Genomic DNA, 19,031 nt, shown 5'->3' on the forward strand with positions numbered 1-19,031 from the left:
AGAATTGGGAATCAAAGTCAAAGCCCAAACAGGTCAGTTTAACCTCATAAATTCTTGAAATAAAGCACAGTAAGATATCTTTTAGCTCAAAAAGTCAATAATCGGGAAAGTTTCATAACTTTGCCTTTTCACAGAAAATAGCTGTCTGAGCAAGTCATACTTTGCAGAATGGAGCAACTGTCACATGAGGTTGCTAAAATGGATCTGCTGCAACTTTGTAATATCTCGATAAATTCATGGAGTCATGTCAGCATTTCAGCTTTACATAATGAAAATAAGTAAATTGTTGATATTCTCAAATAAATAATGTAAAATGTATTCCCTGCCCAAAATGTGAATATACAAGAAACAGGTTTTGTTGAATTAAAAAAGAAAACCACCAAGCAAAATTGACCTCAATTTTTAAAGTGTTTTAAGCAAAGACAACATTCTTTGAACTTGTTTTCTTAGTCTGACATGATTCTGAAATAAATAGTGTAGGGCTTAGGACTACAAAACACGTCATAGCATAGGACTGAGAAAATGTGAAAAACAATTTTCTCTCTTTCCTGAATTTTATAGCTCTGTTATTGAAAAAACATGGTGAAAGTAATGCTGACATTAATTTATATTGACACTGTATTTCTTGTCTATCCTTCTTTCCAGACACATTGAGAATTGGACTGGTCTGCAGACCTTGAGGGATGTGGATATGGAGCTCTACAGTGGTTTACAAAGACTGTAAGTAATATAGCATTCCTAACTTTGTGTCACAGAAGTATAACAAAGACAACAATGTAAAGTTTTATTTGTGGAAAAAATGTTGAGCATTTACTTTATATCAACAACAACAACAACACTAATAATAATAATAATAATAATAATAATAATAATAATAATAATGTAGGTAGTAGGTATTGCAAGGCTCAATCTTCATTTAAATTTTTTACAACCTTTTTGATTCAGTAATGTACAGTTCATTGTAAATAGAACTTTAGATAAATTTAAAAAAAATTAAATTCACACCCTTTGTCTGAAACTCTCTTTAAAAATGTAGTCTTCAGCATAACATCATCACACATACTTTTTTTAAAGATATCCTTTACATCAAGCAAAAATAAATAACGTAGTATTATGAAATTGTTATGTTAGCAGATTTTTATTTGGTGGAAAAGTTTGACTTTAAGCTAGCAAACAAACACTTAGGGCCAGTCGCCATTAAACTGCTCTCTCTAAAGCAGCCTAATTAAAAACTGTGGCCTTAGCCTCAACTGAAGCAAAATGGATACACCAAATTATTCACTCTTGTAAATCAGAATAACAGTCTCAATAATGAAATTAATAACGATCATCAAAATTACTATATCAATACCAGGTTAAATTTAAAGGATTTTGGAGTTTTGGATAGTAGAGGTTGGCAGCCCTCCTGTGCAGCATATATAGATACAATATGTACTACATTTATTAGAAATGTCGATGTCACGGTGAGTGGGGGGTGAACCCAAAGTGAGAACACACAGACAGGTGGACACAGATCTTAACTGAGTTTATTAAAATAATAACGGCTCAACAACCAAAACTGGGGAGCACAAAAACAAACTAAGGCGGGACTCACAAAGACATGAAGGGAGGGGGCAGGCAGGCTCTAGAATACGGCCGGGTCAGACGGTGCTGGTGAGGGGGAGGGGGTTCCAGGTCCTTTACAGGTGGCAGGAGCGGGTCACGTCAGCAGCTTCCACAGAGGGTTGCAGTCAGCAGCATGCTGAAGCTGAGTTTAGGATCTGGCCTTGAGTTGAGTGGAGAGCCAGGCTGTATGCTGCTGGTGATGGGTGGTGATGTGCTACAGGTGTGCTGGAACAGCAGCTGGCCTCCATCAGCGCTGATCATCAGTCGGCACACACAGCAATGGGGGGAGGTACCGACAGCCCGAGGAGCAGAGCAGAGAACAGGGAAGACAGAGGGGCAGAGGAGGTCATGGGAGGTCAGGCAGGGGCAGGTGCAGGGACCAGGTAGGGGGCCGTGACAGTCGAAGTAAAACACACTATATGTACATAATCACTTAGCAAAATTACTTAACTAAAGAACTAAAGTATACGTGTGTGTGTGTGTGTGTGTGTGTGTGTGTGTGTGTGTGTGTGAGAGAGAGAGAGAGAGAGAGAGAGAGAGAGAGAGAGAGAGAGAGAGAGAGAGAGAGAGAGAGAAAGAGATTGTTTTTCTTATGTTTTCCACCACATATTTTGTGTGCTTGGGTATGTACCCTCATGTTAAGTCAGAAGCAAATGTCTATGTGTAGTCGGAGTTAAAATTTTCAATCCAAGTGTGTGAGTCTGTTGGACTCTAATTCAAAGGATGTGTATATAATCTGTGTAGGATTAGGATGATGATGAAGTTTGCATGCAATCTACATCTGTTTCAGATCCAGAGGCTTTTCCCGTGTTTTTTAAACAATTTACTATAGTTAGGTTCTGACCGCATTTTTGTGAAGCTTAAAGTATACTACCAGTCAAAAGTTTGGACTCACCTTCTCACTCAATGCTTTTTATTTATTTATATAATTTTCAACATCGTAGATTAATACTGAAGATTAGAACATTTTTATTTACAACATAATTTCATGCATTCTTTTAGAGTTTTGATGTCCGCAGTATTAATATACAATGTATAAAATAATGAATGAGAAGGTGTGTCCAAACTTTTGACTGGTAGTGTAGATACCTCGCAAAATTAATTTGCTGTACTTTGTGTGATGTTATTTATTGCTGGTAGCCTGTGGCTCTTGCATTGTGGGGCAGCTGCTCAGTATGACTGTGATACAACACTGTTCTTACTGCTTTATGTTAGATTTGATTTGGAATGAAATAAGGTTTCAGTCTAGAAGTGGTGTAGGGAAATGGTGAAATGATCCATAAAGTTAATCGAAAACCACAGAGCACTTCATGAAACTGAAAAATATTAAATAACAATTACTCCCCTAGGCTTTTTAATTATTCTTTCACTCCAGAACCCAAGATTACAGAGTTTATAGAATAGATATCACTGTATTACTGTGGCAGTTAATTCAGACAGGTATACCACTAAAGGTATATTACCTGAAGAAAACAATGAACATGACAAAAATGCAGCTGATTACATAATACTTTATGTCCTACTTGACATGCTTAAACTTAATTATATTCCCAGGGTATATAAAGGGCCATTTCATGTCATAAGCAGCACTGCACATGCAAAGGCCTAGAGTGGTTTCCTGCTTACATTCAAGCCGTAGCACAAGTCAGAAATTGTCAGCTCCCACATAACGTCTAAAACAAAAGAATTATGTGAAGCCACAAAGACATCCATCACTGTTGGAAATTGGCATGAGTGAGAGACAGGTAGTGAAAAAACTGAAGATCTCTAAGACAGGCGTTCATTATACCAAGAAGAAACAAGCCGAACATGGTACTACCAAATTGCTAGCTGGTCGCGGCAGGAAACGTCTTTCTTCCCCACAAGATGACCGTGCACTCCTCCATTCCTCTGTCACTAATCGTCATCAGACTGACAGGGATCTTAAAAATGAGTGGACACTGTGGAGAAATGTGACTTGTTCGGAAAGGACAGTTCGAAACCGACTTCTTGAGGCTGTTTTGAAGTCACACAGGGCACAGAAGAAGCCCTTCATTAATGAAAGGCAGAGGAAAGGCTGGTTACTCTTTGCTGGGGATCACAAGGATTGGACTGTTGATGATTGGGCTAAGATTCTCTTCAATGATGAATCCAATTTTCAGTTGATGCCCACTCTAGCCAACTTACTGGTTAAGAGGATGCCCAGACAAGCCAACAAACCAGAATGTCTTGCCCCTACAGTAAAACATGGGGTGGATCAGTGATGATCTGGGGTTGTTTCAGTATGGATGAAACAAGGCAAAGGCAACTGTGTGAAGGACCAATGGCACAGGTCATGTACAGGGCTACTCTTGAAAACAATGTTCTTCCATCAGCTTGAAAACTCTTTCCTGCCTCAAATGACTGGAACAGACAATGCCCCTTGCATCACGGCAAGGTCAGTTAAAGCCTGAATGGAGAACCAGAGCCATGTTTTGGCCTGCTCAATCACTCTACTCGATCTAAATCCAATTGAAAACCTGTGGAAAATCATCAAAACACAACACAAAACCAACCAAACACAAAATGGAGAACCACAAGCCCAAAAACAAAGCAAATTTGTTTGCATTTGTGTAACAGGAATGGGCTTCTGTGACAGCAGAACAATGTCAGAAGCTGGTGGAGAGCATGCCAAGACGCATGGCTGTAGTCATGAAAAACAATGGTTATGCAATCAAGTACTAACTCCTGTGTGTATCATGTGCCTAAAACAGACATAAAAGAAAACACGGAATGCCTAAAAGCACTGTTTTTGACTGTATAATGGCATAGCTATTGATGTAAGAACTTATGTGATTTTGGTTTTATCAAAAAACCTGGAAAATGGCTAGATATCAGCTCCTAAATTTAATGAGCTACTTTTTTTGTGATCCTTATATGTGTCAAAACAATAGTTTAGTTGCACCAGGCCTTAAAATGAAGAAGAAATTGAAGAAAACAAGGGTGATCTAAAAAAAAAATTCCGTGACTTTAGAATGAGCACAAAACGGATTGTGGACTTAGATTTCACCATATTTTTCCCATCTGTCCTTCTCACTTGTCCAATGGTTGTACACTTTGTCCAGGTTGGTGGCCCTCTCTGTTTCTTTTTTTTTGACTTGATGCGCATCAGCTGGTCCAAATGTGTCACTTCAAGATGATTTCTGGATGCTGTTTTGATATGATTCATTAAACTAAAGCCTCTTTCACAATCTGCACTGGATACTTGCAATGTAGCACAAATATCCACAAGGTGTGAGATCTCCTTTAGCTTCTCACATCTAAGTGCTGCAGCCACCACATCTGAGAATGTGTCTGATTGACCAAAGGCATATCTTTCCAGGCATCATCAATGCCCAAGTCCTTTCTATGGGCCACACAATGTTGTTCAGTTAGGTGTTGTATTTGCTGCTTTAATAAAGCTGTAACTCTGTTGTGCTTTCCTGGCATTACTGAGGCACCACTGGAAGTCAGCATCATCATTCTCTGCATGTCCAGTCCATGCTTCGAGTAAAACTGAGTTATTGTCTGCACAGTTTTATAGGTGATGTCATTTTCTTCCTTGTATTTATATGACTAGCATTTTGTGCACTATTATGTCTGTACTTTCATCTACTATCAGGGTATGCTAGAGTGCATTTTTAACATTGCACATCATCTCATTCTGCACTATTATATATATATATATATATATATATATATATATATATTTCTCTCATATATATATATATATATATATATATATATATATATATTTCTCTCACATAATTTTTGCTTTGCCAGCTTTCTGCTATACTCACATACTTTGCCGATTTGTTGAACCGACAGCACTGATGCATTCATTTTCATGGTGAATACAATATTTTCGATGAGAACTTAACTTGCTCAGGGTTGGATTTCTTTTTGTGTGACAGCTCGTTCCTCTTCTCTTGATCTTTTGCACTCTCTCGCAATAATGTACCAATCCCCTTTCCCATCTTGCATCTTCGTACAATTCCAACAGCATTCAAATGGCTTTTCTGCTGAATGTGACGCTTGAGGTAGTCCAACTTCCATTCATTCCACACTTTTCCCTCCAAAAACAAGCTTGCCACTTTGACTTTGCAGCATGTTTTGCAGAGCAGACCTTTCTAATTTGAAAAAGAAAAAAATCTCACCCAGTTTCACTGCTTGTTCTTCTGTTTGCACACACTCCGACAGCCATTCCATCTTAAAAGAACCACATTTCTTTTTTACTTTGGCTTGATGAGTGGATATGCCACTGCCCGTTCATTTTGCAATAATAAGGGGTCAGCAGCATTTGCAACTCTTAACTCCGCCACACTGTTAACTAGCTAACCTGCAAAACACCGGCACGTATGGGCACGTACACATAAAGCACTGTCAATGACACCGATTGGCTGTGCAAGTAAATACGTGTGAACAGCATCATATCATTGGCTGGACAATGTTAGTCATTGCTTTATCTGTAGTTAAATTGTATTTGTTTTTTGTACAACTCAGGATGGATTTTATTTTATGCGCTGCATTGATTTGCTGTGTGCTGACAATGCGGATGCAGTGTGTGATTGTGCAAGCGCGCAGCTTAGAGGGAATGTTGGTGGGATGTAGCACCAACTTTGTGTGATGTGGCATGTAATATAATTCACAGAATTAGCATTTCAAATCAAGGAGACGATTGATTATCATCAATCAGACCCCACTGAGTGAGGTCTTCAGTCTCACTCATGGTTTCTCACTGGTCACAACGATGGGTTAGTCTTCTCCATCCTTCATTAAACCTCCAAAGTTGTACAGGCAGTTGGATGCATGAGCTTACTCATCAATGACTGAGTCTGAGTCTCCCCTTGTATTGCATAGGACTGCTGTCTCAGCTTGCTTCTCAGACATCTTCTTGCACTGGAGGAAGCCATCAGGCTGAAAATGGAGGTTTTTCAGGCCTGGTTGGCTTGGGGGTCTCCTGAAGCAGCAAGTACCGGTCAACCAAAAGGACTGCAACTGTGGCAGTTGCAGAAGCTAAAACTTGGGTGTGGGAGGAGGTCAAAAAGGCTATGGAGAAGGACTTTTGGTTTCCCTCAAGGATTTTCTGGCAAGCCGTTTGATGCCTCAGGAAGGGGAGGCAGGGCTTTGCACAGGCACTCCAGCCGACACTCCAGATTTGAGACATGTCATCACGTGCCTCTGCAAGGACTGGCCTGCTTTGGTGTCAACAATGCAGACATATTTTGAAGACCAGAATGATGAGACTTCTTTCCCTCTCTCTTTCTTTCCTTCTGTTGCAGGCCAAGCCTGCTCTCCTTTAACCTTGGCAGGTTGCGGTGTGTGTGTGTGTGTGTGTGTGTGTGTGTGTGTGTGTGTGTGTGTGTGTGTGTGTGTGTGTGTGTGTGTATGTGTGTGTGTGCGTGTGAGTGTGACGGGAGGAGGAGCGCTGCAGCGGTGTGTGTGTTGCAGAGACGAGTGTGGAAGTGGAGGCATAGCGATATGCACCATGATGATATAGCCAGTCATAGAGGGCCAGTGTGAGAAGTCAGTGTACCCTCGATGAACTGAAAGTGTGGACAGTTGCTGCCGGTTCAATAAAGTGCCTTGCTCTCCCCCTGCAAAGTTTGTCCGGACTTATATTGGCTGTTACCATTAACGAGCCACACTAAGCTAAGTGGGCTAGCGCTACCCGAGGCTGCCCAACCACAGTTCGGCGGCCGGCAGAATCGGGTCGGTAACCCTGGGGGCTTGTCCGGGATAAAAGATTTTGTAAGGAGGAGACACAAGAGACACGTTTAATGCCATGAAGAAATTATAAATCTGCAGCGGCAGAGCCAGAGATAATGGCGGCGTGTGGCTGCCGCAGCGTCGGCGGAATCCAGAGGTAAACGAATGTGATGAGCTCAGATGTGAGTAAAAATCCCTTTGTGAAGGATGTAACAGAGGAGTTTGGAGTTACCACAGACCAGGGTTCCTATGCATCCTGGAAAACCTGGAAAATGATTGACCAATTTTCCAGTCATGGAAAACATATGGAAAATGAGAAAAAAGGTCAAATGTCCTGGAAACAGTTAACTTATCCTGGAAAAATATTTGTCCTCCTCCTGTCAATGCAAACATTATGCACATGCATGTCTGTTGTCACCTTATCTTCTGGCCAACATTAAGGCATATAACATATATAATAATATATCTATAATAACGCTTCTCTGCTTCTAGCCGGCGCAGCACCCCACCTGACGCTACCAGCCAATCAAATTTGCATTTCTGCTTCGAGCAGTTCTGCAACCCAGTTCTTCAAATTGACTTAGTTGCTACGTTTAGTGGCTTTTCAGACCCTATTAGGGACTTATCGCCTAGAGACAAAACTAGTGACTGTAAGTTGAAAAGTGTCGCAAGTGTTGGGCCACTAGTGTGAGGGTTTTCTCTCCCGTGGGCGGCCACAGGCCCCTCTCTGTCCTCCCTGTGTGCAGTGACAGGCAGAGGAGAGTTCTAGTGGGTGTGTCGGTTCCTGAGTTGGCTGTTTGCTGCGAGATGCAGCACATCTCTGATTTCAGCACAGCGGGAGCTGAGCAGGTAATCTTAATGGACCACGTTTCACTCAGTATTTCACACTTGTTATATTGTCTGACAAAAATAAGTGAATGAAAACATTAGGAATTCTGTTGTATTACTATGTGCACAGACAGATGAGAGAAGAAATTAGAGAGATTAACAACTTTTCATGTCGACTTAAGCTCGTTAATTTCCAATAAAAGTAGTTGTCAACAGAGTGAGATGCGCACAAAGACCACAGGGAAGAGGGGCACCCTTACAATGAGAAGACAGGAACTATGACGTTCATTTGAACCGCTAGCATAGGTCAAGAAGCTAAAATAACTGAGCAACTTTTTTGAGGAGGAGTTTTATTAGAATGACATTGCTTTGTTTTATATTGACCATATTGCACTGCAGGATAAAGTTTTGTTTTGGTATTTTAGTTATATTTCTGACAATTTATGATTTGCTTGGGTATTTTGGCAGTGATTTTGATTTTAATTATGTTTGAGAAATGCAGATGCCAGATGTGTAAAACATCTGAGTTGTGCAGTGAACTGACATGAAACAAAGGAAATTGTTTTTCAGTGATTTATTGAAAATATACAAATATTTTTAAATGAATTGCACCAGAGAAAGTAAGAGAGAAGAGAAAGTTGAGTTGGGAATTACCCAACTGAAGACTGTAACTCCAGTTTGTCATGCTAGTGAAGTGCTACGCTGTAATCTGTGGGTGTGTTTGCATTACTCTATGATACATCTGTCATAATTTTTTTCATAGATAAATTATAGCCATAGACTGCACATCAAATGTCTGAGTAATAAATATAGAAACAATCTGGGTAAATGCAAGTCACAACTGTAGTAAAGAACACTTCCAAAGAATGAGGGGGACGGGGATGTATTAGTGTATGATGTGATAACGTGTGTCTGTACTGGCTGAAAATGTCCTGGAAAAGTCCTGGAAAATAATTTCAGGGAAAGTGTGGGAACCCTGACAGACTGTTTTGAACAACGGAACGGCATGTGCACCAAGGATGTAGCACCAATCCTTTTATGACTAGCATGGAGCTAACATTAGCCGCACACGAAATGGCGGCTAGTACCACGCTGTTTCAGCCAAACATGGCACAGCTGCCTGCTCCACCACCCTTGCTGTCCACCAACCCTTTTCTTTCATCTCCAGCTCCACATGCAGCAGTATGTGGTGAGTTTGTGACTTCATCAAACCTGAACTATGATACCACCAGAAGCACAGCTTTCTATAATAGCTCATTACAACCACATAGTTCCAGAAATGACATGGGCCCAGTCACTGTTTACACTGCTGGTGATGGGCTTGTTAACTCGGCCACTCCCATGGACATGAACTATTATGACTGCGGGACTAGCGCCACAGTTGCACTGATCCAGACACCACCTCAACCATGCACAGTGTCACCATTTACCCCACACAGACCCCAGCATGTGAGACAGAATCCTGAAATGCAGGCCTTGGGCTGCAACTACACCACCCCGAGTCCTATGTCACCATCATGGAATACAAAAACTAAACTGTGTGGCTGCCACCAGCATAACCAGAGATGGGCTGGTTGTACACCACGTAGCTGCTCATCATACACTACGACGGTGCTGCAGATGACAGTGATGATGAACCTCATGGACAACAGGAGTTGATTCCTACGCTGCAGCCAAGTCAGTTTGACGGGTCTGGTGCATGGAAGGATTTCCTTTATCAATTTGAAAATTGTGCACAAGCTAACTGCTGGTCAGAGAGAACAATGGTGGTACAGCTCAGGTTCACTTTGACTGGAGCAGCGGGGGCCATCGTCCATAAGAATCCAAGATCTGGCAAGTGGAGCTATTAGCAGATCGTGGATGAGATAGTGGCTGCCTATGGACCATGCTCCGAGCACGCAGCAGCTGTGGGGATTGAACTGAGACAAAAAGTCAGGTGGCCCGGTTTACTACCCCTCCACTACTAAAATGATATCCCTGCCCAAGCCAGGCCCCCCATACAGCCATCAGTTGCCAGAACACTGCAAGGCATCAGACCAGATAGTTTACCAGTTTTAGGAGAGGTTGACATCTCATTGCACATTGGGAGCCGTGTCTGCAGTGTGAATTTTGGTGTGGCAGACATCATTGAGAACACTGAGGTCATCCTGGGGCACCCTTTTCTGCGGCAAGCACAAGTTTGTTTGGAATACGGCTGGGGAGAGATAACCCTCTTTGGTGAAAAGATGCCCCGCTGCAATACAGACTCCGAGCCAGAGGTGCACGTTGTCAAGGTGGCTTGTCGCACAGTGCTGAGGCCAGGCTGTGAGTACATAGTGCCTGCAACCGTACGCCGTCAACCTGCTATTGATGGAGACCTGGCGTTAAGTCCCACCAAATGCTTCATCAAGAGACACTGAGTCCTCGTGGCACAGGTGGTTGTGCAGACACCACAGTCCACCGATATCCCCATCAGAGTTTTTAACCCTGGTGCAGCCCCTGTCATTTTGAAGAAGGGAGCTATGGCGGGAGTGCTCCAGTGAGCAGTGATGCTGGGGGAGGCAGAGCCTCAGCCTCATGATGTCTCGACTGTCCCTGGGCGTGTTGACCAGGCCACTACCCTGTGTCCCCCCACCTGCAGGCCTTGTATTCAGAGAGCTGCACCAACCTACCTGAGCATGATCACGGTAGGCTAGCTGGTGTACTGCAGTCCTACAAGATGTGTTCTCCATGGGGCCCACTGACCTTGACATGACATTCTGACTATTCCCGGGGGCCTGTTAAACAGCCACTCCACAGAATGGCTAAGGACAAGCAGATTGCTGTTACAATTTGTACAGAGGCTCAGATGCAGGAAAGGAAATCTCAGACAAATGAGTAGATTTACGAATGCTTTTATTTACATGACAGAGATAATACAGAACTACAAACTCTACTGGAAGTCTAACTTGTGACACAGAAAATAACTCCAAATCTGCTGAGGGCGGAACGAACCCAGATCCCCCCTAGTGGGCTGGCAGACTAACTACAGGAAACAGAGAACAACAATTAGCAAACCCACGTATGGTATAACCAAGGCAGGAAAACTATAGAAACAGGAATCCCATTAATAGGAACGAGAACTATAATACTCGACTACAGTAATCTGTCAAAGACTAAAGTTCAAAAGAGAACATGAAACATGAGACTAGTATAAGCACCCTGATTTTAGATAGGACCAGAATGAATAAATAATATTCTCACTAAATGAAGAATTCAAATCTACAGAAATATCTATCATTAATGTTCTAAATACGAATCTGGTACTGCATGGGTTTGGACTTAGCTGAAAGTGACTGAATGGAGAATTCAGGGTATTTAGAGCCAGATTCCAGCCAGACGATTGAGGGTGAGCCGACCCAGGAATGGTGGATGTCCAGTGGTGGCGTGGCTAGCGAGGTTAGTGTCCGTAGGTGGGAAACAGGCGTCTGTGGTAGCGTGGCTGGCATCTGTAGTGGCGTGGCTGGCATCCATGGTGGCATGGCTAGCATCCGTGGTGGCGTGAATGGCGTCCGTGGTGGTGTGAATGACGTCCGTGGTGGAGTGGCTGGCAGCAGAGTGTGTGTTACCGGACGCAGGGGATCGATGTGCTGAACCGGGAGGTAAGAGCAGGCAGGAGTTGAATCTGACGAGACAAAACCAGAATTACTGAAAGTACGAGACAAGAACGCTCAGATGGAACAGTGCACAGCGCTAACTGTTGAATGTTCATGATCCTGGTTATATGGAAAACTGGAATGGCTGATTGGATACGAATCACCTGCCCATGCCTCGCGACTGCTGATGATTAACATAGAACACCTGCTGCCAACCTCTGTGCATACACACACCTAAGGGAGCAGGAACGGAGGAGGGGAGAGCACTGCCACTAATCACAGCCTCTGGCTGTGGCTGTGACAATTGCAGCTGACCAGCAGGTGCAGCAGAGCCTGGAGATGGGCGTAGCTCAGCCTAGTAACATCAGTTGGGCTGCACCAATTGTAATGGTGAGAAAGAAGGGCCAGAGCCCACGCCTTTGAGTGGATTACCACCCCTTAAATGAATGGACTCTTAAAGATGCCTATCCCCTGTCCCATATTCAGGATACTTTGGACACTCTGTCTTCTGCCAGGTGCTTCAGCACATTGGACTTGACATCTGGATACTGGCAGGTGGAAATGACCCCAAGAGCCCGCAAGGCTGCTGCTTTCTGCATCCGGAAGGGGCTTTTTCAGTGGAGTGTGATGCCTTTCGGACTCTGCACCGCACCTGCTACGTTCCAGCAGCTCATGGACCGTGTTCTAGTCAGGCTGCAGTGGGAGACATGCTTAGTGTACCTTGACGACATCATAGTCCTAGGGCGGGACACCATTCAAATGTTGGAGTGGCTTGGCCAAGTGTTCACTAGGCTACGTGACGCTAACCTCAAACTGAAACCATCCAAGTGCTGTTTGTTCCAGAAGCAGGTCCCCTACCTGGGGCACATTGTCTCAGATAAAGGTGTTGCTACTGACCCTGAGAAAATTTTAAAAAAGTGGTTGAATGGCCCATCCCCCGCAATGTCTCAGAGGTGCGCCACTTTGTGGGCTTGGCGTCATATTATCGGCAGTTTGTTGAGGATTTCGCCTCAGTCACCAAACCACTCCATGAACTCAGTAAGAAGTATGTACATTTTAATTGGACAGATGACTGCCAGGAGGCATTCGAGGAACTGAATGTCCGGTTGACATCAACACCTGTGCTCGCCTACCCTCTTGATGATGGTGACCTCTAGTGACTGGGGAATTGGAGCAGTCCTCTCCCAAATGCAAGGAGGTGAGGAGAGAGTGCTGGCAGGTGGAAGCAGGAGACTTTCCCCCACCGAGCAAAACTACTGTACCACTAGGCGAGAACTCCTGGCAGTGGTGGAGTTCACCTCCCATTTTAGACAATACCTGCTTGGGAGATCTTTCACTGTCTGAACCGATCACAGCAGCCTGTGCTGGCTAACCAAGCTCAGACAGCCAGAGGGACAACTTGCCTGGTTGGAGAAACTAGCTGAATATGACTTCCAGGTGATCCAGCGTGGGGGAAAGTTCCACCAAAATGTAGACGTCTTGTCCAGGAGACCGTGTAGAAGCTCCTGTCACTGCACCGTTCCTGAGCCAGACTCTAGCGGCAGCCTGCGCCATAGCAAGGGGGTACAGTGCATCCTCACCAACGGTTTCCTGGAAGATGCTCTGCTAACAGCATCCCCTGAGCAAGCTCTAGTGGGGGTAGCCAATGTTACTAACAAGAGCGGCGACCATCCTCTGTCTCATCCAGATGTCAACAGGGTGAGCGAGCCATCTCAAGCTGAGCTATTCAGGGGTTGGACCCAAGAGCAGTTAAAAGGAGCACAGATGACCAACATGGACATAACACCTTTGTGCATGTGGTTTGAGAAGGGGGAGGGATGGACTGCATGGACCGATGTGGCGCCATGCAGCCCTGCCACCAAAGCCTACTGGGCACAGTGGAAGCAGCTCTGTCAGAGGGATGGGGTCATACTCAGGAAGTTTTACTGCACAGAGGAAAAGGTGTTTTACCCCCAAATTCTCCTGCGGAGCTCGTACCGCACATCTGTAATGGCACAGATGCATGAGGGACCGGTGGGTGGCCACTTTGGTGCAGAGAAGACCCTTTCTCGCCTTAAGACCAGTTAGTTTTGGTACGATATGAAAACTGATGTCACCCTTTGGTGCCGTACCTGCAGCAGCTGCGCAGCCAAGGCTCGCCAAAAGAAAACTCCGCAGGCAGCCATGGGCTCTGTAAAAGTAGACGGCCCCATGGAAGGAATTGCTGTTGATCTCATGGGTCCGTTAAATAAGACTGAGCGGCACAATCACTATATAGTAGTTGTTCAGGACTACTTTAGCGAGTGGGTCAAAGCTTATCCAGTTCCTGATGAGCAAGCAACAACAGTAGCTGAAAAGATTGCCTCGGAGTGGGTGTGTAGGCATGGAGCGCCCTACTCCCTCCACGGTGATCAGGGCACAAACTTGGAGTCAGCTGTGTTTCAGGGAATGTCTGCCCTCTAGGGAATTAAAAAGACTCTTACTACCCCATCTCACCCCCAGTCCGACGGCCAGGTGGAGCGGTTTAATGCTACCCTGTCATAGAGGGCAAATGTGAGAAGCCAGTGTACCCTGGATGAACTGTAAGTGTGGACAGTTGCTTCCGGTTCAATAAAGTGCCTCGTTCTCCCCCTGCAAAGTTTGTCCAGATTTATATTGGCTGTTACCATTAACAAGCCGCGCTAAGCTAAGCGGGCTAGCGCTACCCGAGGCTGCCCAACCACGGTTCGGCGGCTGCAGAATCGGGTCGGTAACACTTTTTTCACTACTTACAATTTTGATGTGACTCCCTAAACTCATGATAATTCAAAGTGAAAGTTGAAAGTTATTCAAAGTTTCAAATTGTTGTTCTCTCCCTCTCTCTCTGTGTTATAGTACTATTACGAGGAGCAACCTGCATACGATTCCGACCCGTGTTTTTTCCAAGAACCCACACCTGCACTACATGTGAGTACACACAACATTAACAATATAACAAATATATATGCTATCACTAATGCCCATTTCTAGCCCTACAATGGTTTTGATTTCTTTGCAGTGCTGGAACTAAATGTGTACTTGAAAACATTTTTAAAATGCAAACAAATGACTAGAAATGTAGATCGATCATACAGAAAAATAATTTTAGAACAGGCTTTGAAAAATGTTCGAACTGCAGCCTGGAAGACATGAAAGTGTCACAAGCTCCATGTACAGTCAGGTCCTTAAATATTTGGACATTGACACAATTTTCAGCATTTGGGCTCTGTAAACCACCACAATGGATTTGAAATGAAACAATCAAGATGTGCTTTATGTGCAGACTTTCAGCTTCAATTTGAGGTGCTTTACATCCAAATCAGGTGAACAGTGGAGGAATTACAACATATTTTAGATGTGCCCGCCACCTTTTTAGGGACCAAAAGTAATTGGACAATTGGCTGGTCTATGGCCAGGTGTGTGAGTTATTTATTGACCTGACTGTATATACTGCTTAATCCCCTGTAGGGTTGATGGGGGCTGAAGCCTACTTAAAGTGAAGGTCACCAGTCCATCACCAACACAGAGAGTCAGACAACCAGGCACAATCACGTTCAGACCTACGGGCAATTTTGAATCAAAAACTCAAGCAATAATTTGTAATAATACATTCATGTGTCTGAGTATGTTTGGACATGTTGATTGCAAAATTCAGCCAGTGTCACTGTCTTGTCTCTTGCAATTGTGATGCAGGGATCTACTGCTTTTTTTATGAAAAGTTTGTCTTTGAGGCTACAAGAAAAAAACTCATATTACAGATTGTGCCATGATGCCTGTCTTTCTGCTAGGTTACCCACTATAAAATTGAAGAATTTATCTGGGGCATTAGAGAAAATTTGCATGGATCTTCGCTGACCAATTGACAGGTCACAGAAGTAATTTTTAATAGTTGGCAGTAAAAATAAAAAACCCTGGACAAAATACATGCAAGAATAAATGCAGACTTTTTTATATAGCAGAAAGCAGAAATTAAGAAATGATTCAAAACTGACAGTAGGTCTTCCAAAGAAAATGTGCTTTCATTCTGAAGGTTACATGTAGTGATGTTTTGTTGAAATTGCAGGTCAATAATGCATGCAAATGAGGGTGAATAAAAAATAAGTTGACAAGACCTTTTAATATAAGGGAGTCATCCACGGTAACGTAACTTTAAATTCAAAGACCTGACTGAGTTTAGACTTCACTCTTCACATTACATCAAATGTCATCACACAAAGGCCTAAGCCTCCAAGAAACAGGATTCAGTGGAGAAATGTCTGGAGTTGCTTTAGCTTGTGCAATTATACTTGCTGAACTAGTATACTGTTAATGCATGATGCAAAATTTACCCACTCAGAGACAGAAAAAGCAAATTCATCATCAACATAGAATATACTAAAAAAAAAGAACGTGAGACTCCAATCATCCAAAGCCCTGTCAAAAGTAATGTCTCAAAGAATGAGGAGTGTCTCTAAACCACCTGTCAGGAGGTAAAACAAGGCAAAATAGTTCACACTTAACACAAAGCAGTATTTCACATTTCAGTTCAATTCAATTCAATTTTATATATATATAGCACCAATTACAGGTCAAATTGTCTCAAGACGCTTTACAGAACCCAAATGGCTGAACCCCCAGAGCGAGCCCTAAGGCGAGAGTGGCATGAAAAAACTCCCTTTTAATGGGAAGAAACCTTGAGCAGAACATGACTGTTTATGTGGGGGGACCCATCTGCCTGCTGGCCGGCGGGTTGAGAGGGACAGACGAGGTAGAGAGGTAGAGGGGTAGAGAGGGAGAGAGGGAGGGATGGGAGAAGAGGAGGGTGGAGAACAAGGAACATATAACACACAGTTGGATTCATGCATGATAAGCTAGATGATACATACAAAGTACAAGCTAACATTGAAATTGATTCATAAGTTCAATGTATGATGTATGGTTCTGGCATTAAATATACTACATATATAGCTGGTTGTAAAATTCAAACAGTACTGTATGTAGATGAGCACATCAAGTATAGTGAGGGTGATGCAGAGGAGATTGGTCAGTTCATTGTTGTATTTATAGCGGCAATTTGCTACTTATGACATCTCAAGGCACCTTATATAGTAAGGTGAAAACTATACAAAATTATGCAAAAATAACCCATTCTCAATTATGTTTCACTTCGAAAGAAATATTTTTTCCCAGATTACATTTGTTTGTAATATGTCACAAATACGTTTCTAATCAATGTTTCTTTGACACTGATTTTACAAATCCACTGTTGTTCCTTTTCAGTCAACCAATCATATATTAGATAGGGTGTGTCACTATTGTAATTCTGAAAATGGAGGTGAGACTTCAAAAATGTAGTGAAAGGGTTATATGTTGAGAGTCTGTTACTGCCTGAGCAAGATGGCGGCTTAGAAGTCCTGTTCTTGCCCTAGCTTCCGAATGTTGACATTTCCTTCCACTGAACTTGACTTATTCTTTTGCCTCGACTATTTTTCACTAAATGAAATGGCTGAATCTGCAAAGACACCTGGCTCAAGTAGTTACTCCACAAAAGCAAACAAGGCCATGCATGCTAATGAGCTCGGCACCATTACAAATTCGCTGATGGAGAAACATGAATTTTTTTAACCTCAGTTTGCTCAGCTGCATGAGATGGACAAAAGCACTGATAGCAAGCTGGATGCTATTCAGACAGAACTAGTATCACTTTCAGGTAGTATAATTTTGTTTAAGGCTGAATTGTCTACACTTCAGAGCACTGTAGAAAAAAATTCAAAGCCTGTTGCTGAGTATAACGTGGCTATACAGGCCCTTGAACTTAACCCTTTAGGCGCCACAGTTTTTTTCAGTTAACTATTCAGATTTGATATCACTTTTTCAAAAGGTTGTAACTTGAAAATGATTAGAGATAAAGACATACTGTAAATGAGTAAAATCATCAGTATGACCCAACGTTTGTGATGGGAGTAAATTCACTCATCTAATTTGCATATTATGACATCACCAAGTGGCGGACATATGGATTACATAATTTTTACAGATGTTTATTGATCAAGATGTCATTGCTTGGCTCAGAATTTGTCAGATCCCTGTCTCCACGATACCCAACAGGCTCATCTAAATGTCTGATCCACTTGTGATACTGTTCCTCATCTCTTAAGCAAACCCAGCCATCATCATCATCATTTACGGCACGGCTGTGAACGCCTCCACCGCTATTAGCAGTGCATCTTTTCCTGCGGCTTCTACCACGTCTTCCGCTATTTCCGCGGTTTTTTGCATCCCCGCTACCCTCCTTACCATTAGTGTTTTGACCACCCCTGCTACACCCACCACGTCCCGTCCTGCCACCCTGGACACGGTGAAGCAAAGCATCAGCTCCAGTATGTGCTGCTTGTGGACTGTCATGGCGCACGAACTCTGCTGCCGTTACGCACAGACGCAGCGTCACTTTCTGTCTCACTGGACGACTGAACATCTTCATCACAGGGTGAATATCCCTCTTCAGAATCTGAGTCAGCCATTACTTGATGAAGTACTTTGTCAATGGTGAACAGACCTCTTGGCATGGTGAGTTTTATTTCGCTTTCTCGCGCTGTCTTACGCTCTGTTACGCTCTGACTACAACCCTCGTCTCCTCGACCGGGGGTCAGAGTGCAGGGTCAGCCATGGTATGGCGCCCCTGGAGCAGGAAGGGTTAAGGGCCTTGCTGAAGGGCCTGACAGTGGCCGCATCAGGGTTTGAACCTCTGACCTTCTGATCAGTAGTCCAGAAATCCTATAAACTAGGAGATTTATCCAGAATTTTGAGGTGGTGTGCTTACCATTCGGAGTTTGTGCCCGAGTAAGTATAATAGCAAATTCAGGAAATGGAACTCAAAAGGTTTAACAAACTATTTTTCATTTATCCATAATGGGACATACCAGAGCTTTTAAGCTCTACAGAACAAATATGGATTGCATTCAGATGACTTTTACAGAGATTTGCAGGTCAGACATTACTTTTACCAAAACGTAAAAGTAGTACTTGGAAGAGGAGTTTCAGGGTTCCTGCAGGTGTTTCCATCATTACTTTAGTCACAATGCAACAAAATTGCATCCAAACTTTATAATGGCATTTTTTGTTTTTGATAATGGCATCTATCCAGAAGCGACATCAGGGCCGAGATGTTGCCTGTTGGAGACTCTGTGGGGCTGACAACGCTAATCACTTTCATGTCTTCTGGGATTGCCAGATTATTAGATCTTACTGGGAATGGGTCCATGAATATATAAATAATGTATTTGGGGTAAATATTTATTTTAA

The 19,031-nt window shown here is 43.2% G+C and overlaps 1 protein-coding gene across 1 annotated transcript in view; it reads left to right on the top strand.

Annotated features, from left to right (window-relative positions):
* The window catches only part of ntrk3a (neurotrophic tyrosine kinase, receptor, type 3a), a 175,358-nt gene that overhangs the window by 25,697 nt on the left and 130,630 nt on the right, over positions 1-19,031 (top strand). Inside the window, exons 2-3 of the mRNA XM_055009289.1 lie at positions 646-720; positions 14,607-14,678. Of these exons, the coding sequence (XP_054865264.1) occupies positions 646-720; positions 14,607-14,678 (147 nt within the window). The remainder of the gene's footprint in view (positions 1-645; positions 721-14,606; positions 14,679-19,031) is intronic.

This window comes from Amphiprion ocellaris, chromosome 3 (genome assembly GCF_022539595.1).
Source record: "Amphiprion ocellaris isolate individual 3 ecotype Okinawa chromosome 3, ASM2253959v1, whole genome shotgun sequence".
Taxonomy (NCBI): Eukaryota; Metazoa; Chordata; class Actinopteri; family Pomacentridae; genus Amphiprion; species Amphiprion ocellaris.